Source organism: Syngnathus typhle, linkage group LG17 (genome assembly GCF_033458585.1).
Source record: "Syngnathus typhle isolate RoL2023-S1 ecotype Sweden linkage group LG17, RoL_Styp_1.0, whole genome shotgun sequence".
NCBI classification, from domain to species: domain Eukaryota; kingdom Metazoa; phylum Chordata; class Actinopteri; order Syngnathiformes; family Syngnathidae; genus Syngnathus; species Syngnathus typhle.
Genome location: NC_083754.1, coordinates 9,739,479 through 9,761,376, shown reverse-complemented (window position 1 = coordinate 9,761,376; position 21,898 = coordinate 9,739,479). Strand labels below are relative to the sequence as shown.

The 21,898-nt window shown below is 46.1% G+C and overlaps 1 protein-coding gene across 10 annotated transcripts; it reads right to left on the bottom strand.

The window, feature by feature from the left end:
* Positions 1-5,095: 5,095 nt before the first annotated feature.
* On the bottom strand, positions 5,096-16,809 carry LOC133170367 (protein tweety homolog 2-like). 10 transcript variants are annotated; one of them, XM_061303225.1, is made up of 15 exons: positions 16,575-16,806; positions 16,025-16,208; positions 14,403-14,578; positions 13,226-13,337; positions 11,141-11,361; positions 10,243-10,338; positions 9,429-9,501; positions 8,767-8,836; positions 8,514-8,569; positions 7,902-7,994; positions 7,651-7,762; positions 7,247-7,403; positions 6,977-7,162; positions 5,853-5,931; positions 5,096-5,285 (listed from the first exon to the last, which is right to left on the bottom strand). In XM_061303225.1, the coding sequence occupies exons 2-15, from the start codon at positions 16,151-16,153 to the stop codon at positions 5,229-5,231; spliced, it is 1,617 nt and encodes a 538-aa protein (XP_061159209.1). In that variant the 5' UTR covers positions 16,154-16,208; positions 16,575-16,806; the 3' UTR covers positions 5,096-5,228. The 10 variants fall into 10 exon arrangements, 9 of the variants coding, with proteins under 9 accessions (XP_061159209.1, XP_061159212.1, XP_061159210.1 ...); XR_009718569.1 differs by having other exon boundaries at positions 5,749-5,931; positions 16,025-16,806; XM_061303228.1 differs by lacking the exon at positions 14,403-14,578 and having other exon boundaries at positions 16,575-16,808.
* Positions 16,810-21,898: the final 5,089 nt, after the last annotated feature.

Sequence of the window (21,898 nt, the reverse complement as noted above, 5' to 3'; positions counted from 1 at the left end):
GGTGTAAGGAACAAATACTACACAGGAAGACTGATAACACAAACATAGTTTTGTCAAATTTGTGTCCCAGTGTGTTCTTCCCTAGCGCGTGGCACGATTCCTGAACTGAGTCCTCTTACTCCACTGGCTGTCTCAAAATCAACAGAGGACTGTCCCTGGTCATGAGACACCTTTGACCTTTGGGAGAACAACAGGAACTGCTATCATACTTGAAGGGGGCAAGCACAGCTTTTCACAGGACAAGAACTATACATGGCGGGAATACACACAGTTGCAGATCAAAAAGAAAATGGACTGAAAGAACAAAGACAAGATGGACGCATTTGAGAGTGGCGGATGATCCAGCCCTGAATCATCATCATGAGAATCTAAGAGGAGAGGCTGCTAAAGACTTGCATGAGTCACATGAAGTCAAACTGGACACATTGCTAAAGACTGCTGAAGCATTACAAAGTTGGTGGAGTGTGGGACAAAAGGGATGGAAGTGTGTTTGGGTGCTGGGGCGGACATATCTGAGGAGTTTTGATAAAAGAGGGAATAATAAGGCTGCTTATTGACACTGAAACAGGGATAACAACAAAATACATAGATATGGGAATTTTGGATAGCCAGCAAAATAGTAATACAGGGCGCTACTTAATTAAAAAGGATACAGTTGGGCTTTAAATAACAAATACAGTGACATGACCCTTGCAACAAGTGATTTAAATGACACTTTATGATAGGCACTTATGGTTAGGGTTAACAATCCATCCATCCATCCATTACTGGTGCGGCTTGTCCTTACGAGGGTCACGGAGGATTAACAATAATAACTAGAATTTGTAATTTTTGGAGAAATTGTGTGTGAAGGCGAAGAGGCTGAATACAAATTCGGGGAATGCTACAAGATTATGTTTAAATTTGGAACGTGTTGAATTGGTCAGAAAATGGATGAAAATATAGAAAGAATTGGGCGTGAATTTCAAAGTTGAAAATTTGAAATTTTTCACAAGTGGGAAGTTTTGGAATAGGTAGGCATAAGATGAACAGTAAAAAAAAAAAAAAAAAAAATTTTTTTTGCAAAATGTTACCGCATTTCGCAATGTTGAAAGTGAAAATATGAAATTTTAATCTAGAAAGTGAGAGAAGGTGAATTGGAAAGTGAAAGAAGGTTAATTGGAGGAATTATGTGGAAGAAAATGAGAAATATTGAATGTGCCATGAAGAATGAATGGTGAAATATTGGCTTAAAATTTGTAAATTTCTCGAAAATCGTAAATATTTAGAATATTTGGCATGAATATTTGGAATGTGTCAAAAGTGGAATGAAGTGAATCAGATGAATTCGTAGAAGTAGTTAAGTTAAAAAATGAATAAATAAATAAAAAGAGGCAGAAGAATGCAGAAGAAGTTGAATAATGATAAAGTCAAGGCAAGTCAAGTTTATTTATATAGCCCACAAGCAAGTCTCAAAGGGCTTCAAAGGTACAAAAATTGACAATTTAAAGTACGGGAACAATAAGTGTGAGGGACACAATGATGATCATGACAGCAAAAATATTCCTAATTGATTTTGATAGGTAGAAAGGGGGAGCGTGGAAGGTTTTCACACTTTGTGATATAGCGTGACTCCATTATCAAAAGTAAGCATTTAATTTTAAGAATTGGCATCAACAAAAATGAGAACGATAATCTTCAAGGTGATAGCGTAAGTGGCAGGAGGAAGCTGTGTATATTGTTTTTAAACATTATTTTTGGTATCATTATTTTTTTTAGGAGGGTCAGTTATGCTTGTGAGAAGATGACTGAGGGAACAAGGTAACAGTAAAAGGGAGTGCTCTATAAATTGTTGGTTCTTTGCCAGAGGTAGTTATTTGGAGGGATGACTTTAAACTGAAAGCCAAATGGAACTGTTTAGTGGAAAAAATATGGGAATGTGGAAATATTGAAGTTACAGCTCAACACAAAGTGTCAAATAGTCTAAGTGAGAGATGTGAGCAAACTAAATGGGGAGTTAAATCATGTTCCAGCATTATGCATATTGGCAAACGAGGAGAGGACAGGAAACCAGACAATTAGATATTAATTTTGGATTTAAAATAAAAAAGGGAAATTTAAATTGAGGAGAATATTCTGCGTAGGGACGGTTCCTTTTTACAATTTAATATTGTATGTTTTATGTGTGTGTTGTGGAATGACAGTTTGTTTGGTGTATGAATGTCAAGTCTGTGCTTGTGGTGTGGTGTTTGTGTATTGTGAATGGTTGACATGATTCAAAGTTGGGGTGATGTGATCACAGCAGAGGATAACATTCCTCTCACCTGAAAAATATAAAGATACTACAGATTTGAAAAAGCACGATTGATCAGGACTAATTTTGGACTACATATGGGTTTAGGATTACTCAGGGGCACCATCGACAACAAAACAGTGCGATGGAGAAGGCCCATTTCAGTAATATGGTTAGACAAGACAGAACTAGTATCGAACATTAAGACTTTGGACGATTTGACGTGTGACGACTTTGAGCTCACCCGACGGGGTGACGGACTAGGTGGACAGTGACCAAATGTTTGACGCTTGAGCTTGCTTGCGACAAGTGCACGCTCTGCTTTGTTTTTCTGTGTGACTTAATTTTTTGCAGCAGCAACAGCCACCAGCCAAGGAGCGGATTGCGCGCTGCTTGCGTAATTTGTTTTCGTTCTTGCAGGTTGTCGATTGCGTTCGTGGAACGTTTGTATTGAATTTACAAGAATATGTTAACCCTTGCCCTTTTGGTTTTTATGATGAACTTGTTGATGACCTGGTTTTCAAGACATGATCCGCGGGTGCCAGGATTCATTTTATGACTGTTTTTATTTTGATACTTGTTTGTTTTTGTACAAATGTCCGCTGTCAGCAGGGCTATAAGCTCACTGACAGGAGTGCGATGATTTTTGTTTGTGTTGCCGAGCGTGTGGTAGAGGAGCTAGAGGTTCCGCGGGCCTGGCTACAATGAGTGTGGTGATGAGAGGGGATGCTTTGCAGGTTCCTTTTGATACGTAATGACACATTGGGTGAATGTGTCAAAAGGGGGAGTAGGTTGTAAAATAGAAATGGGTGAGTATGTTGTAAAATAGAAATGGGTGAGTAGGTTTCAATTTGTAATTGTGATATACAAAGTTTTTTTTTCCAAATTCACTTGTTTTTAAGCTTTAACAGGACATGCCAGAATTCAACTAGCAGTGATGGAAGGAGCAGAGGAAGACCAGTGACATCTGGTTGTGGTGTGGTGACAACAAATTATATGATCGCTTGCCGAAGGATGCATCAGGTATCTGTGCCCTCGTGTCTTTGATAATGCCTATGGTGGTTGTCCCCATTGAAATACAGAATCTCAATTGGAACATGGAGTCCCCACTGGCGGGGCTCCTGAAGCGAGCCAAAAGAGATGTTTTGCCCACATGGTTAAGCGACAACGATCCAACATATATTGACGCCATTGGAGTGCCCCGGGGTGTGCCAGATAAGTATGAACTCGTTAATCAAGTGTCCTCGGGATTCGAAAGCATTTTCCTATGGATCACCCCCAGTAAAAATGTATCATTTGCAGCGGTCCATGAACAATTGGCATTGATGTCGTTCCAAAATAGAATTGCGGAATGTTTGGTGATGCATGTTGTACTTTCATCCCCAACAACACGGCGCCAGGGGGCCGACTGACCCAGGCGTTGGAAGGACTAAGGACACTGAATAAAAAGATGGAAGATCATTCAGGTGTACGCACCGATATTTGGTCTGATTGGATGAAAACGTTCGGAAGCTGGAAAGGCCTCATCATGTCTGTGCTCGTTGCTGTGGCTTTACTGCAGTGATGATTTTGTTGTTGTATTTCATGTATTAGGTCACTCACTGTCCGGTTGATCGAGAAAACCGTTGGCCCGTTGTCACCGAACGGCCAATATACCCTGGTGACTCAACATGAGCCACGGGGGGGAAGAAAGGACCGACAGCATGCTGGTCGCTGCTTGCTAGAGTAACGGGTGATGACCTCATAAATGAGGTCATGAGAGGGAATAAAGGGAAATGTACTTTCGGCAGTTTGCAAACACATTTGATTAAGGCTCCGTTAGACACATATAATCATATCAATATAATTTCTAGTAGTAGTGTGGTCGCTTAATAAGTGGAAAGGAATGTGCAGGCTACATGAATTTGTTTTCTTCAAAGTATTGTGGAACAGGAGGTCCAGAAAGGGAGGATATCTCAAGGCCGATGGGAACGCGAAAAACAACTCGTCTTTGTGGTCCAGACACCTGTGCTGGGCAGGGGAAAAACCCAAACGAGGAGGAGATGACCATCGACCATCGACCAATCACCACACAATCTTTTGCATGTTTGAATATTCATATTGTGTTTCTTTAAAACTGGGCAACCCGGAAGAATGTGTCGTCTTTCTGGTCACGAAGGCACACGAGTTTTTGTGTTAAGGACCCAAGACCCAGGCGCCTGTATTAGCTTGCTTTGTCAAGATTAAACAATTGGTAAATTCGGTCTGATTGATCTACTGGTCTTCTCTTTGACAGAACGAACTCGCAAAATTGTTAGGTGCGCCAGTGTGTGGATTAGAACATAGCAATTCTTGTGTTAAGTGTTGATCACAATTTGGAGTCAGATCAATAGCTAAAATCCGTATCCTAACAGCATGTATTTTGTCATGTCTTTTCATTGTGTACAATAATCTTATTTTTTTCACGTTTGAAATAAACGAAACAAAACATCAAGAACGTATATTATACGGCTATGCTACAGACGCAGCTAAGCATAGTCGTCTAATAGACGTCTATCTATACATAGACGTCTATGCTTAGATCACTAAGCAATAGACGTCTAAAAAACTTTGATACATAGACGTATTCTAGACAGATTCTAGCCTAGACGTCTAGGCACCATATAGACAGCTTTTAGACCGGAAGATTATCAGTTGGGTAGTTTAAGTTTGCGATACGGAACAGCTGGTTCGGCCTTTGGCACAAATCCTTGGGAAATTGCTGGAATATGTTCACATCTTTCTGGTCCTTTGAGCAATTCATGAATTGTCATGATGCAACACAATGATGTAAATGACACAAGGTTGGCAAACATGAGTTTACTTGCATACAATAAAAAGGCATCAAACAGTTTGGATACATTCTCTAGATAAAAGCAACAATTTCTGCTTAATTGTCATGGCGATTCCTCTACACCTGGAAGTCCGGGCCAAAGTGTCATCGGATCTGGACTTCGGTTGTGGACAGGTAAGTTGTCCTCGTACCGGGTGAGTACTGTGGGGAGAAACCATGAAAATGACACTGGACTCAGACTGTTGTGTTTCTCTCATCCTCTTCATGTCACTGAGCGTAACCTCCAGTAATGAGTTTCATGCACCGTGTGAATGTGTGCTGGCAATACAAGAATGTATGGGACGTCAAACGCTTTGTGTGGCGGGCTCTATCTAGTGTGGAAACTGAGAAGTGCAACAGAGTTGAGCTCAAGCTTCTTGTGCGGGCCATATTCAATTATGTTTTCAGAATTTGCTGCGGGCCAATAAAAACCATATTATTACCGTAGTTTGGACACCGCTAGTTTATGATCTTCAATAGCTCAACAGCACATTTCTAGGATGACATACGAGCGAGGCGACAATGCAGCCTGGTGTCACGGCCTTTGGAGGTTCTTTTGCACGTTGGACGCATTTGTCTTTTGGAAGAAACGATGGAAATTAAGGCTAGCCGTGTAATGACCCACCAGAGGGCAGTCTTACACCACTTCATCCTCATTTCATGTTGTGAACATGCAGGGAGGGGTCGTGGTCACACTTGGGACATCAGGGCGGCGTAGGGCCAACGCACCGACGGGGGCGGGGATCCTCTGCATATCAACGGGACGTTCTCGTACCGAGGGCTCCCGCCAAACAGCATGGACTGATTCCTAGGAGGCAACGAGTGGGAAAGATGGTGACATATTAGGAAAGGAATGAGCAAAGAAATAAAAAAAAAAATGAAACAATGTGCTGGACGGTCGTTTTCAGGGGGCGTTTTCAAAATAAAATAAAAAATGTTAAAGCTGCCAGCCATTACACGAGGGAAATGATCTGTGAGGATATAACAGTTCACTCTGGCAGGCGTTTTGAAAACCCATCACACCCGAGGAAAAAGCTACCAATTGGACAAAGAAGGCATGACTGCTATTTGCTGTACACACGTGCTGAAACTACGGTGGAATATGCACCTCCGCAAAATAAAAAAATGGCCTTCCCTCTTTTCTTTTGACCAGCTCACTGGACTAGTGGTTGAGTGTCCGCTCTGAGACTGGAAGGTTGTGGGTTCAAACCCCGGCCGGGTCATACCAAAGACTATAAAAATGGGACCTATTGCCTCTCTGCTTGGCACTCAGCAATAAGGGTTGGAATTGGGGGGTTAGATCACCAAATGATTCCTGAGCGCGGCACCGCTGCTGCTCACTGCTCCCCTCTCCCCCAGAGGATGGATCAAAATCACATGGGGATGGGTTAAATGCAGGGGACAAATTTCACCACACCCTGATGTGTGTGTGACGATCATTGGGACTTTAACTTTTAACCTTAACTTGTAGTCGCGCTACATAACAAATAAGTAATGCTATCAACATAGCAGCCGTGGCTAATGTCACCTTGTTTGCAGAGCTAATGCCATTTTAGCGCTGCTAGTGCAGCAATTTGATGGAAGCTAAATGTGCATTCTATGTGATCATATGAATCTTGCTACCTGTTTGTTGCAAACTCACCCTTAAAAGCGGTGTACCCCAAGGTTTAACTTCAGGACTACATTTGTTTTTCTATCCTATAAGTTTGAATGGTTTTGTTTTGTCTAAACTCACAGTTGAGTACGTTACCAAAAAAAAACTTAATTGCGCTGGATGGTCAATTTGGGATCCCCAGTGACAACATTTCCATTGCTCTCAAAGGAAAAATTTGATTTGAAAATCCTTCGTTTACATGTATTCTGGGGCGGGTGGCACAGCGGCGTCCGCCTGAGGCGAAGGATGGATGCTGGCCTGGCTGCCGGCACTGCTGGTGTAGCTGCAGAAGCTGTGGATGTTGGACCTCCTGGCGTTATAGGACATGCGGCGCGCTTGAGGGTTGAACGGGTCCTCCTCGTCTATGTCGTCATATTCTTTGTCTCTACGCGGCGGCAAAGCGCACGAGAGATAAGCAGTGCGGACAGTGTGTGTGTGTGTGTGTCTGTGGTGGGGGGTCGCTCATCACCCGGTGACGCTGACCTGCTGCCGATTAGCGTCCACACTTGCCAAATGGCACACAGCATGGCAGAGAGCGCGCACGCCGCCAGCAGGGAGAACAAAGCCAGGTAGAGGAGGCCTTCCACGCCATCGTAGCATACGCCCATTAGGCCGTCCAGGTAGTCCTGCACCACAAAGCCACAGCCAGGTAAACCGCATCTGTGTGTGCTGCTGAAATCTGAAATGTGTTACTCAAAGCACACACTGTGACTCCAGCCACAGGGTGAGATAAGAGGGCTTTCAGATAACGAAGGCTTTATCCGGCACAAATCAAAATTCACTCGGTGCTAATGAAGACCACAGCAAATAAATGACGCCTCATGAGGTCCATCGAAATAGCACTATTTGCGCAGCATCAGGCAAAAAGCTCACCTTGTGCAGTCCGCGACAATCGAGCAAGGCTGTCAGCTGGTGCAGATTGAATTCGCTGGCATTCAACAAGCGCTGGATGCCTAACAGGTCTCTCTGCGTGAAACAAAGAGCCCTGTGTCAAAGGTAAGTTAAGGAGTGAGCACACCAGCTGGCCGACTCAACGATTTTGAAAAACAAATAGGAGCAAAAGGGATCATTGTGCTTGTTTGTCCCCTCCAACAGCCTTCACAGCGGCCTCGTCGACGTCGTACCTCGGCGGTGGGGAAGGCGGGCATGGAGAACTGCAGCAAACCCTGGATCTGGATCTGCATGGTGGTCAGCGAGCGCTGGGAGACCGTCAGCGACTGTGGACGCAAAAAAGCATCATGCGCGAAAGGACTGTCGACAAGCAATAGAAGGCCTGCTTGATTCAGGCTCCGCCTCTTCAAAAGGAACACCACCCAAACATTGGAGTTGATCAGGAGACTAGATTATCCTTAACAAGCCGCACTTAATCCCTAAATGAGGAGCAGGAGCGCTAAAGCCTGCAATGATCCGCCATGGCTGGCCTGCAATGATTCGCCATGGGTGTTGAAAACGCAAAACTAGTGAAAAAGGAAAGGAGGGCATCCAAGAGGATCTCCACTTCTGGAGCAGTTCTCATCAAACGTCTACTCCTTTCCGTCGCTAGTCCTCGTCCTGATCAAGCCTCCCTTTCAAAGAGGTGCGCACATCTGAATGGCGCTCTCGTTGCTGTTGCTATTCGTTAACCTGTGAGCTAGGAATGACTCGTGTCGCTTGCGAAGGCAGGTAGCAAGCGACGGGGGAAAGAGGAATCGCCTTGCTTGAACTAATTGTGTGTGTGTGTGTGTGTGTGTGCGTACCTGTTGGAAGGGGTTGGGTAGATTCGGACTGCAGAACAAATAATAGTTAGCAATATCTACCGGGGGAGAAGAAACAGTGTAAGTCTGAGCTCATATTTCATGAAGATGGGAAAATGAAGAGTCATTGGAGCACTTTTCATTTCCTGCCACTTTGCAACTGGGCAGTTGTGATGTCGGCAAAATGTGAGAAAGGTTGCAGAAGTCTCTGTTTTTGTGCCAGAGTGGAACGCCGCTCAATCATTCACCGACGTACCCGCACTGAGGAATTCTTTGCTTCGGTTGACGATAAACTTGTCGGGAGACACGCAGAAGTCGGCGGTGCCCTGTGTGACGACACAACACACACGTGCCGAGAGGCCCGTCAGCACACCAGCCTTTGATCGACGCCTTGTACTTTGCAATTTCGAATCAGCGGTCGACGTGTGCAAATATTATGTCGTGCGGCAAGTATTTCGTGGCTCCTGTTTGTCATGTGTAGCAATATGTGCAGTGAATGGCAGCGGATGTCTGTGCTGCGTTTTGGGTTCGGTCACCACCGCGGGCTTAGTCCGCCGCATCTGTCCAGACGCCTAATCTGTCAGATTATCCTCAATTCCACAATACCTCCAGGAGATTCAGGGTGGGGATCGCTTAGTACCCCTTACTGTGCCCCAAATGTGGACTCTCCATTACCACGTTAAGCCCAAACGTGTGCGAGACGACACTCAGCTTGAAAACAAGGAGGATTTATTGCAAAACTAACTTCCGGGGTGTAATTAACGCCGGGCAGGGAGTGTTGTTTACAATCATGATTATGCAGAAAGGCTGCTGAGTTTATAATCAGCTTTACGACGTGACTGATTGAGCGAAAGAAACCTAAATAGATGAAGAGCCCCCCCCCCCCCACCCAAAAAAAAGTAGCCAGCATCAACTCACCACAGCTGTAGCCCAGCTGGCTCCCAGTGAGGTCCAGCTCAGGATCACAGACAGCACGGCCAAGGCCATCATCCTGCATGGTGAGCAATATTCACACACAAAGACAAGACGGCTGAGACATGGGCACGCACACACGGATGGGGCATTTTTGTTGGAGTTGGTGCACTTTGACCCTTTGCAGCGGCAGCCTTTGCTTCTCAACCTAATGAGGCCGGACCTGCTCAAAAAGCAATAAAGAAGTCTGAGAGCACTTCATCATTAGCGAAGGGAGCTGCATGCTCATCCGGCCTCGGGGCCGATCAATAGGCATTAGCGAGCGCCATGAGGAGGAGAAGGAGTGGCGTCTGGTCCATTAGCGCCCAAGGCGCGGGCAGTGCTGGATTGGCCAAACGTGATAGGAAGTCTGGAGCGTGTGCTCTGCAATCCATTATTCCCATTCACGCTGTTTTTGTTTAACCATCGTGTGAATGCACAACTAAGCTCCACCCGGCCAAATATGCTGCGCGCGTCCCCAAATTTTGCACTTTCCACGAAACAAAAGCAAATGATGTCACTGTGCAAAAAAATGCCACTCCGAGAGCTACTTTGCGCGCCTGTTCTGATGGCTTTACCACACTGCAATCAATTGCAATTTTTTTTACGTGGGCTGCTTCTATGACCCACAAGCCAAAGTAAGAAAATGTATCATAAAAGCAATTGCAGAGAGAAAAGAAAATCCTTCTGAATTAAATCTGAGTTGAATTCAATCTATGCCAAAGGCGAGGGCAAAGGCGAGGGCACGCAAGAACAGCAGCAGCAGCGGACTCCAACTCACATGACGAGCAGCCTCCGAGACTGCTTGGTCATCCCCAAACAGACGGCCAGACAGATGAGCAGTTCTAAGATCAGCAGGAGCAGGTAGGTCAGCCATCTAGAAGCAGACGACACGGAAGCAAACGCTGGTCACTTGTGGAGCGCCACTACAGAACACTCCAATACTCTTTTTTTTCAGCTGGCCCGCCGCTGGCGTCAATCTAACCGGAGCAAGAAAAGAAATATCGATTGCTCACAATTTCAAAGAGTGGACATCCGCCGGCCGCTTCATAAATATGGACATTAAGGTCACCGGGAAGCACGTGAGCGCATGCCGAGGCCTCTGCATACGGACGCTTAGAATCCGGCTGTGAGAAGACGGCACTTAGCGGCCAGACGAGGAGGCCATGAGAAGGAGGGAGAGCGGATCAAATGCCCTCATTAATGATGAGCATGCTTGGCCATCTGTGGGAAAGTCTGCCAATTGACGGCGACCAGGCCGCCTCTGGCCTAAAGCCAGCCGGGATGAACTACAAGCTAACCTGTGAGCCTAATTGAGACAAGACTTAGATGCAAATATCAACCATGAGACACTTTGCAAGGTTGTAACCTCTGCAAGTTTTTTTTTTTTTTAAGTCCCTGCATTAATATGAAATTTCCAATTAATTTGCACAAATTTTTGCGTGACCAACTTTGAGATTTTCCTCATGTTTATTAAAAATATTTGTCCGCCTCCTGTTTTATTTTTGTTCATCTTCCCCTCCTTGCGGTTTGAGTCACTGCACTCAATTAGAAGAGCAGCATTCCAGTGGCTCGGAGACAAAACACAAAGGGCACTTCATTTTAGCACCATTAAGTCAGCAATCGGGCCAGAACAAAAAGTTCAAAACAGCAAAGCAAGCTCTCAAGGGCGTGCGCACCTGTAATACTCAACGAAGGTGGCGTGGGCCGCGGCGGCCGTCAGCCCCATGTTGGCTTTGTCGACGTTGGGCAGGGCATTTAGCTCCCGGATGACGTTGTTCACCATCAGCCGCACGAAGTGCAGAGCCTGAAGGTAGTCGGCCCGTGCGGCCAAGATCTCATCCAGACGCTCCAGGTGCCGCTGGACGCCCGTTTGCGCACTTCTTAGAGAGCCCGCCGACTAAATGGGGAGGCAGAGATGCCAGTTGGCTCATTCCTCAAAATGTGCTCGCAGACATGTACAGAGTGCTTTTGCCTGTCTCCATTGACCTGTGTGTCGAGCCGCGGCCGGCATGATTTGGACGGGAAACCTCACGGGAAGCCCGACAGCAATTTTCACGGGTCTGGAGCCCCCGTGGCACGATGGCGCTTCTCAAAAGGTCAGACTCGCGTTCGTCCGCAGCGATCGCTACGTGGGCTGCCAGGCCGGGAAGCACCACTTAGGATCGGATCATCACGAAAGACTCACTCTTGTCTTGTACTCATACAAACACGTGCGCATGCACCAGTGACTCTGTCGTGTTCTCTTTGGTCAAAAGATCCACTGAACAGACGTTGTTTTGCTCATCTACGAGACCCCTCCGCGTCTGGTGCTCACGGCTGAGACCCCACGCCGGAGCCACAAAGAAGATACCGTTTTTTTCCGTGTATAATGCGCAACATTTAACTAATTTATTGTCCTAAAATCTGGGGTGCGCATTATACATGGGTACAATTTAAAAAAAAATAAATAAAAAAATTTAATTTCTTTTTTTAATTTTTTTTTTTTTTTAAGAAAATCATGGTACAACAAAACCAACAACAGGACTGACCGACAAAGTCGTGGAACAAAAAGACATTACCAAAGACAGGAACAGGAACCAAACAGACATCATGACAGTAACACATGCAATGATCCGACGGTGAGCGAGGGGCAGACAGGACTTAAATACAAAACACGTTACATTGATTGAGGTGACACAGGAAGGGAGGGGCGACAATTTAATTTAAAAAAATAAAATAAAAAAATTGGGTGCGTATTATACATGGGTACAGCCTTTTTTCCAGCATCAACATGCCATTTTTAGGGTGCGTATTATACATGGGGGCGCATTATACACGGAAAAAAACGGTAAACGCTCCCCTCAAAGCTTGCACTTGATTACATTTGAGCTTTGGAGGGCCAAGCGCGTGAGAAAGAAAGAAGGTGAGAGATGAGCTTGCAAACAGATAGCGGCCCATATTGAAAGCACTCCTGCCAATGTTCTGCAAATGATACGCACACACTCATGCTATCTCGCCCCGTCGCACAGTACAAAGGAAAGGCTTAATCGACCCAAGCGCCTCCTTCCCTCCCCCCTCCCCATAGACTCACTTTGGCGAATGCAGGTCAGGCCCGACACGCACGCAGCGAGCATCCCTATTAGGCACAAAAAGTACCAGCTCAGTGGTCTAGTGGTAGAGTGTCCGCCCTGAGACTGGAAGGTTGTGGGTTAGACTATAAAAATGGGACCCATTGCCTCCCCGCTTGGCACTCAGCATTAAGGGTTGGAATTGGGGGGTTAGATCACCAAATTATTCCCGAGCGCGGCACCGCTGCTGCTCCCCTCTCCCCCAGGGGATGAATCAAAATCAATGGGGATGGGTTAAATGCAGAGGACAAATTTCACCACACGCAGATGTGTGTGTGACGATCACTGGGACAAAAAAAAAAAAAAAAGCGGCCTCCCCCGGGGAGGCGCCGCCACGGGGTGCGCTGAATGCCGTTTTTTGTTTAGATAGCTCACAAATGAGGAGCTTGTGCTGCACTGCCACCTAAAAGTTGCATTAAAAGACTTGAAGAGAGCCATTTGAGAAAAGACCAATTTTTGTTTCACACTTTAGACATATTCATTGCCTGGTTAAATCATTAAATCACACACACATACTGAATGGTCGCTACTTAATACATGGAACAAGTCCAAGAGGACAACGATTGTTGATACCGTCTCCACGTGTACTCGTTGATTAGTTCGAAACGACGCTAGGCCATTGGAGATAACAAGAGCGAGGAAATCATCTCTTACCAGGCTGTCGATGCCGCCCAAAGTCCGATTGGCGTTGGAGATGGAATAGGTGAACCGGTGCACGCCATCGTTGGTCTCACTGTTTCCATAGAAACCCACTGCCACAGCACAACTGCGAATGCGAAGGGGCGGGCACAGCATCAAAAGAGCGGCGGCACTTCTCCATCCGCTTGCACCTTTGGTGACAACAGCTTACCGCAATACCTCGAGCATCGATGCGCTCGGCAAATGGGGAGAAAACACAGAGGCACGAGACTGTCCCTTTCCCATGCTGGGAACTGCACTCGTCGCCACGAGGTTAGCCCGAAACGGAAACACGGGCGCTCGCAACGACAATGTGACGTGATGGTCATGAACAGAAAATAAATGGAAATAGTTTGCCGTTCGTCGTGCTACCAAAGGCCCCGTCCTCTGGAAAGAAATGCCACTGACCACCGGCGAGAGAGGAAAGATGAAGGTGGATCATCTTTCAGAGACACGCGCTCAACCGGAAGGGCAAATTGGCTCCCGGCGATCAGTTATTGGATGAATGGGCGTCTCAATACGCGTCAAGCACGGCGACCGACCGACTGACAACACTGTGGGCAGGATTTTTCAGCTCCTGCGTCACTGGCCGCTAATCTTATTGTTCCCGGCGACACTACTTGACCTCGGTTGAGATTGGGACCCAAACCCGCTCCACCTGCTGTCAGAAGCCGCTCGCCTACCTCGCAGTCCCTTATTTTTGTTAGCTATTGCAATTGCCAGCACGGAGCGCTGAGAATGGCCGAGTTCCATCGGCATGTCGCGATCAAAGCCTCAGCAGAACATTTAATTCGTCATTCCGTCATTTAATTGAATGTCATATGCGGGCGTTTGCGGCCAATATAAAGGCATTAGCAAAGGGAAAAACAAAGCGGACCGCCTGGCACAGATGCAACGTGCGTAACAAACGCCGCCTTCAACGGCATCACGCTCACTCACTTAGCATCACAACGGGACTTGTGTCTACGCACTCTCCCTGGAACCGTCAAATGGGCTAAGTGCATTAGTGGCCGACACTTAGCGTCACAAGTTGAAGCGGGCGCCAGCTGCCTCGGCATGCGAGACTGCAGCCACGCACACGCAGACCGAGCGCGATTTTCTTTGAATTGGCTCGGGTATCGCTCTCCTCCATTCTTCCACGGGTGCCACTGACCATACGATGAGAGCGGTGACGACAGCCGACCACGTCGCGCAGCGGGTCCTCTCGGGCCTTTTGACGTCTTTGTGCGCGTCCCTGCGGCAGATACGCGAGCAGACCAAGAAGAGAACCAAAAGCACCAGGCTCAGACTGAGGCCCACCGCTCCCACACAGGCCAGGACCACTACAGACTGGCAGAATGAGAAACAGGCAGAAGAAGAAAGACAGATATTTGCTCAACAAAGGAGTGACAGATGTTTGTTTGTTTGTTTGTTTGTTTGTTTGTTTGTTTGTTTGTTTGTTTGTTTGTTTGTTCGACACTTTCTGGAAAGGTAACGAGGGTGAGAAAATGCAGGTTTTGTTGTCGATGGCGGCAGGTTGACGAGGCGAGCATAGCCAAAAGGGAAGGCGAGCACGGCACGGCGCGGGAGGCTGGCGTCATGTGACGGATTGGCTTTCATTCGGTCTTGTGATTACGGAGCATGAGCCCGGGGGATGGAGACCAAACCAGTGCGCACTGCGCAGGGAGGCAAAAAGACACAAATATCTCCTGACGAGGCTTCGTTGAGGATCTTATTCACTTTGGCCGCCAGCCGAGGCTCACTGAGTGGCCGCCTGTCATTCTGCATGCAATATTTTGGACTCCACAGGCATGTTAAGAACCCGGGATGGACCAGAACTGATACAGTGTCATTCCTCTCTTTGAGGTGCCATATCCGTAGTGCATGCGTGCATGTTTTTTGGCACCAACATATGTTGAGTGCATGGCTTTTATTTCCAATTACCCGTTGACGGCTGGGATAGATTCCAGCATGCCTGCGATCCCCGTGGGGACAAGCAGTACAGATAATGGATGGATAGATGGACAGACGGATGATGAAATTCTCTATTGCAGGATTGTAGCGTGACTCTTTCGCTTTTAGTCAGTCATACAGGGATGAGAATGGCAAATGTGAAAAAGCACGGAAAAGTTGCTCGGGGTATGCCCGCGAGAGTCACCGAGGCTAACGTTGCCCGGCCAGCTAGCCGGCCGCTCCCCCCATATTTAAAAAAATAATTTTCTCAATGGATTTACATGATTCACGAAAATACGTTTAGACGGAAAAATCACGGGGATCCGCGGAAAATTCTCATCCCTGGACATAAGCAAAAGATCTGTCTTTAAAATGACCCGTCACTGCTTTAGTTGAAAAATTATGTATCAAAAATACGAGGGGTAAAACCCAATATTTAAGAATTGAGTGCTGTCAGTCCGGAAGAAAACTTGGGGTAGCGAACCTCCCTGTGCAGTCAGCCGTCCAATATTGACACATTGATGCTGTAGCTAGCGCTCGTGTTGATTCAACACAACCACAAACTGGCAGATTGTGCTTTTTCTTTTCGGGGAGTCGTTTTGATGCCGCTGCGCTACTGCTTCATTTTAGCTTGGCTGAGGACACTTCTCTTGGGAGCGCCTTCGGTGGAGCTCAGCGAAATCCTACTTGCTGGCTTATCACTACACTTTCCAGGTCAGGTCAAAGACGCTTTTTCAAAGTGGACCATAGACAAATAAAAAGAAGCCAAACAAAACGAGAGCCTTACTTTGCGCTCCCGAAATGTCCCGACTTTAAGCGATGCGAGTGTCTGGTGGTACCGACCTGCTGGTAGTCTTCCTGCTCGGGTCTAAAGGTGCTGTCCACAGGCTTGAGCGACAAGTCAAGGTGAGGCAAATTGTGCAGCCAGTAGATCCACCATGGAGCCACATAGTTGAGACTGGCGGTGGCCATCCCCGCGGCGACGGCAGGCGAAGGTGCACAGCCAACCCCCCAGGACGATCCACGTCTGAGGGCGGGGGCAAGAGCCAAAGTTGCGGGATTCCACGAGTAGGAGGGTACGTATCAAAGGAGAGTGGTAGCCACGGTTGCTTCCACGATGCGGCTTTCCGTGCTCGGATCCGAGGCACGGGACTTGAGTGACCGCGTCAACTTGGCCGCCGTAACAGGGAAGGAGTGGCGCTCACCCAGGCCCACCTACGTCACGCCTCCCGTCACATTCCCGAGCCCAAGCTACATACTCAACCCCAACACGTAGAGCTATCCACTTCCGCCATCTATGCACATCGTTTTTATTCATTCGTGAGTGTTTTGGCTCGAGCTCATGCATTCAGCGCCGCTCGTGAATGGACGACTTGTGCTGTTCGTGTCTGACCTCTTGTGGACGACGGGCCAGGCGCACCGAGGTGCGATTGGGCGTCTGAGCGACCCCTTGTTTCGCCCAGCACGGATCAAACCAGCGAGAGGACAGCGGGTGCCGTCGGTGAATCGATGAACTGGTCGAAGAATACAACATCACGGTGCAGTCTTTTTTTTTCTCCTCTTCCGGAAGAGGAACTCAAGCTGAAGGCAAAATGATCCTTTTCTTATGTGACATAGGGATGTGCATTCCAGTTATTTTTGGTGAACTGAATCTTAAGAATCAGTTCACTCAAAAGATTCGTTCAAACGAATCATTCAATGAATCCCCCCTCGGTGTGTTTGACTTGGTGGGGGCTGTTGTTCTCCTTCCTGTCTTTTGGCCTTGGCGATCACCTTTTGCCGGGTTCTTGGCTGTCTTCCTCCTGGCGTTCTCCCTCTGGAACCTCTGCTGGTTTTATCTCCAAGTGACCTACCTGTAAACATTTTCCTCTATTCTTGCACATACACTGTCGCACCTCGTCCATTCATCATCCTTCCACTTTTGTCATTTTGTACGGACTTATGTGAAGTTTTGTGTGTAACATCATCAATTCGTTAATGTTCCCTGACTATGCAAAGTTCTTACCGTTTTTTTCCGTGTATAGTGCGCCCCCATGTATAGTACGCACCCCTAACAATGGCATGCTGATGCTGGAAAAAAGCTTGTACCCATGTATAATACGCACCCAATTTTTATGAATTTTTTTAATTTTTTTTAAAATTTTTTTATTTATTTTTTTTTTTTTAAGTCCCAAAGATCGTCACACACGCAGGGAGGCAATGGGTCCCATTTTTAAAGTCTTTGGTATGGTCTTAACTAGGCTGGATGTCATTTTTTTTGTTGGCGTTGATTTCTCCGACTGCCCCTAAACGCACCACCGCGCTCCGTGCGCAGGGGAATGAGGCGGCTCTGTATGGGAGATACGTTGAAGAGGAATAAAAACAACCTTGGAAACCAAAACTTGCCCCTCGTCGTGACTCGGAGCCGCAACAAATGTTTCGGATTTGTGTAGGGTACATTGTGACAGACGGCAAACTAGCAGGTGATCGAGCGATCGTCTGATACAAGAGCATTGCGGTCGTATGGAGCACGTTTGAAATGAACAGCAGAGACGAAAGGAACAAGGCAAAGTGTTGTGAAATAAAATATTACCTGTAATACGCATTTTGTTATTTGCTGATTGAAACTGCTAATTAAACTGTGAATTGAAACTAATAGGTGGAGAACTGAACTCTCGCTCTTTATATAGCTGACGTGTCTTGCGCAACCGTTCTGCGCATCTGTAATGGCGGCCTCCGTATGACGTCCGGTCCGCGATGGAGATTAAAAAACAAACAATATTTGACAATAACACACCATCGAGGATTGCACCATCGCATCAAACGATGTGTCGTCAATTATGAATTTTACTAAGTGTGTTGGGCAGGATGGCTGAATGCGATGCGCGATTGACAACAAACAAGAAGAAAGGTGAGTTTTATTTCGGGGGAGATTTGTCATGTCTCGTCCCCAGTTTTGCTATGTGTCTAGGTTGCCATAGTTTCTGTTCGTGTCACCCCGCTCTTCCTGTGTCACCTCAATCGATGTAACGTGTTTTGTATTTAAGTCCTGTCTGCCCCTCGCTCACCGTTGGATCATTGCATGTGTTACTGTCATTCTGTTCCTGTCTTTGGTAATGTCACCCTGTCTTTTTGTTCCACGACTTTGTCGGTCAGTCCTGTTGTTGGTTTTGTTGTACCATGACTTTATTTAAAAAAAAAAATAAATAAATAAAAAATTTTTTCTTTGTACCCATGTATAATACGCACCCCAGATTTTAGGACAATAAATTAGTAAAATATTGCGCACTATACACGGAAAAAAACGGTACTCACCACTTACCATGCATTTGTTTTTTCTTTTGACACTCCATGTATTTGCTTACTTTGTCACATTCTTAGTTCAATCATGCTTCCAACCATATCTTTTCATTGTTAGTCGAAATATTTTCCTTCTGTCCAGAACATTCAATATTAATCCAAGGCTGGCGTCTAGCATTTGTCATGAAGGAATTGGGGTTGGGCGACCAAATGCAGCTTGGACCAGGGTTTATTGGAGAACTCAAAAGGCAGACTACAAGAAGCTCGACCAGGGACGAGTATAACTGAACAAAAGACAAGGACGACGACAAGGACGAGGACGACCGAGACGACCGAGACGACCGAGACGACCGAGACGACCGAGACGACCGAGACGACCGAGACGACCGAGACGACCGAGACGAGAGACAAAGGTCATCAATGATGACAGGGAGTGCAGGGCAGACAGGACTTAAATACACTACAAGTAACAAGAGGCAGGTGACTGTGATTACATTGATTGTAAGGCAACACAGGAGGGGAGGGGCGACGCAAACAGAAACCATGGTAACCTAGACATAATAAAGCACCCGGTGATGAGACGTGACAGCATTAAGCAAAATACAACGTCACATCAAGCATTAATCAAAACATAAGATATAATCAAGTACAGAACATTCTTAGACACCTTGAGCAGTGTCCGTGATTTAGAATAACATCAATCATGCATTAAATAGTTCCTTAAGGATCGTTATGCTATTCAGGCAATATATCAACAAACATTGGTTATTTCAATAGTTGTACTAGGTTCATCTTGTTTTTTCTTTTTCAATTACTTCTCTGGTTCTTCTATATCAAACAATGTTTGATATAGAAGAACCATAAGTAATTGGTTATTTCAAACTGCACAGAAATACATGTCAGATCATGAAGTTATAAAAACCTATGTCATTACCATATATAAAAATGTCTAGCTATGTCTTTATTGGTTTGGTGTGCAGGTATAATGATATGCTTAAAATGTTTCTTTTATTGATTTAATATGTGAATATAATTGTCTGCTTATGTACTTTATTCAATGAGGTTTGAGCATATCTGTTTTTGTAGCTAGGCAGGACTTTTTGTATTTCGACCCCATTCCGTCAACATTCAAAAGTCAAGTTTGTTTGCACCACCATGTCAGGGATGATGTCAATGCATGGATTTTGAAATAGTGTAAGGACCAGGGCTGTGGACTCAGACTCGGGGACTCGGACTCGGTCGGACTCGGTCATTTTTGCCGAACTCGGACTCGATGCTGATTTTGACCGAGTCCACCGAGTCCGACAATAAAAAAAATACGTTCAATTTTATTTTCATCATGCTGCTGAGAATGCGCGTAGGAATACTGTCCACAGCCCTGCTTGCTTGTTATGAAGACAAATTTAGTTGTTGCGTCCGCGCCTGCCTGCCTGCGTGCGTGCACGTACAAGACCCACAATGCCCCGCGCGCAGCCAAAATGGAAGAACCCGGGAGCAGCAAGAGAACAATGTTTTGCCTCTAGATTTGGGGGGAAAACGGAGTGTAAGTTACGATCAATGCGGCCACGTTGAGTTGCACTTAGGCTAATGTTTACATTATGTACCATTGTCAAGGACGATTATGTCACCCAGCTTATATCATTGATGTGTTTCGATAGTTGTGGGGTCATCACTAATTATTTGTGTTTAGATAAATGTCTGAGCTATAATGGTGTAATTAATGATTAAAACTTGAAAGTATCTGTTTATTGTATTCGTTTATATGTTTAATAAAGACAAAGCCATCACAAAGCTGTTGTAATTATTTAGATTTTGATCTAAATTAGCCTTGAATAAAGACTAAGCAGTCACATGAATTAACAGAAAAAAATGGACAGCTGGACTCGGACTCGTGGTCAAGAGGCCGAACTCGGACTCGGTGCAAAAATCCGACCGAGTCCACAGCCCTGGTAAGGACCGTTAAAATGTGATGAATAAAGACAAGCAACTGTAAAGTCACTAAAGGTGAATTTTACTTGTATAACACAAACATAACGTCACACAGTACAACATCAATTATACTCGCGCGAGGAAGCTGTCAAACTTGAACATTGAGCGCGCGTGTATTCAAATGCCTCTAATGACTTTTGAATGTCAACATTGTGTAAAGAGTGCTCTGATGTCAAACTTAACAGAACAATATTTCTTGGCTGGGGGCTGTGCAATTGTACCACCTTTTCAGTGGTAAACTTTTGTATACCCTATCGCTCACCCTCCGCGCGTCGCATGACTGAAAACCATTTGTGAAATTTTGTTGTCTCCACACTCCTTTTATACGCAAAGCCGATCAATATAACACTGCTGCGTTAGTACTTGGACCCATTCCTTATGTGACTAGAAAGTTGATCTTGTCGTAAATGCATGATGCCCTGCTGCGAGGTTGGCGTGAAGCCTTGGAACGGGACCATGTCAAGTTGGTTCAGAGGAGCCAGTAAACATGGGCGGGTATACACAAGGTGTCAATCAACGCGTAAATAAATAAATAAATAAATAAACTGATAAAGTGCAGTAATAACGGTATCACTGCACAAATCATCAGAAAAAAAAGAGCTGGAGTACAATTTGGCCTAGGAATGAGGGAACCTGTTCAAATTTTCCACACAACCTGAAAGGACCCCCAGGAAGACAGAAAAAAAACTGCTGGAGTCCAGCACTCACGGTTCTCAAAATAAGGGGGGGGGGGACATATTCTCACGGGCCAGCTGTGAGGATTTGTTCCCCCCTTGTAATTTGGCCTAGGAATGAGGGAACCTGTTCAAATTTTCCACACAACCTGAACAGACCCCCAGGGAGACAGAAAAAAAACAGCTGGAGTCCAGCACTCACCGTTCTCAAAATAAAGGGGGTGGGGGGTAAACATATCCTCACGGCTTGACATTTTTTATAGAGTTCTTGTTACAATTTTTATCCCCCCCTCCCCACCATCTGTCACTTTGCTTGGGACAAAAGGAGCCTTCAGAACTGAAATTTCTTCTCAATTATTCATTCAAATCAATTCACTCAAATCGTTCTCGTTATGAAAGATTTGATCACAAAACGTCCATCCATCCATCCATCCATCCATCTTCTTAAGCTTATCCGGGGTCGGGTCGCGGGGGCAGCAGCTTCAGGAGGGACTCCCAGACTTCCCTCTCCCCAGCCACTTCATCTAGCTCATCCCGGGGGATCCCAAGGCGTTCCCAGGCCAGCTGAGAGACATAGTCTCTCCAGCGCGTCCTGGGTCGTCCCCGGGGTCTCCTACCGGTGGGACATGCCCGGAACACCTCCCCAGGGAGGCGTCCAGGAGGCATCCTGATGAGTTGCCCGAGCCACCTCATCTGGCTCCTCTCAACGTGGAGGAGCAGCGACTCTACTTCGAGTCTCTCCCGGATGACCGAACTTCTCACCCTATCTCTAAGG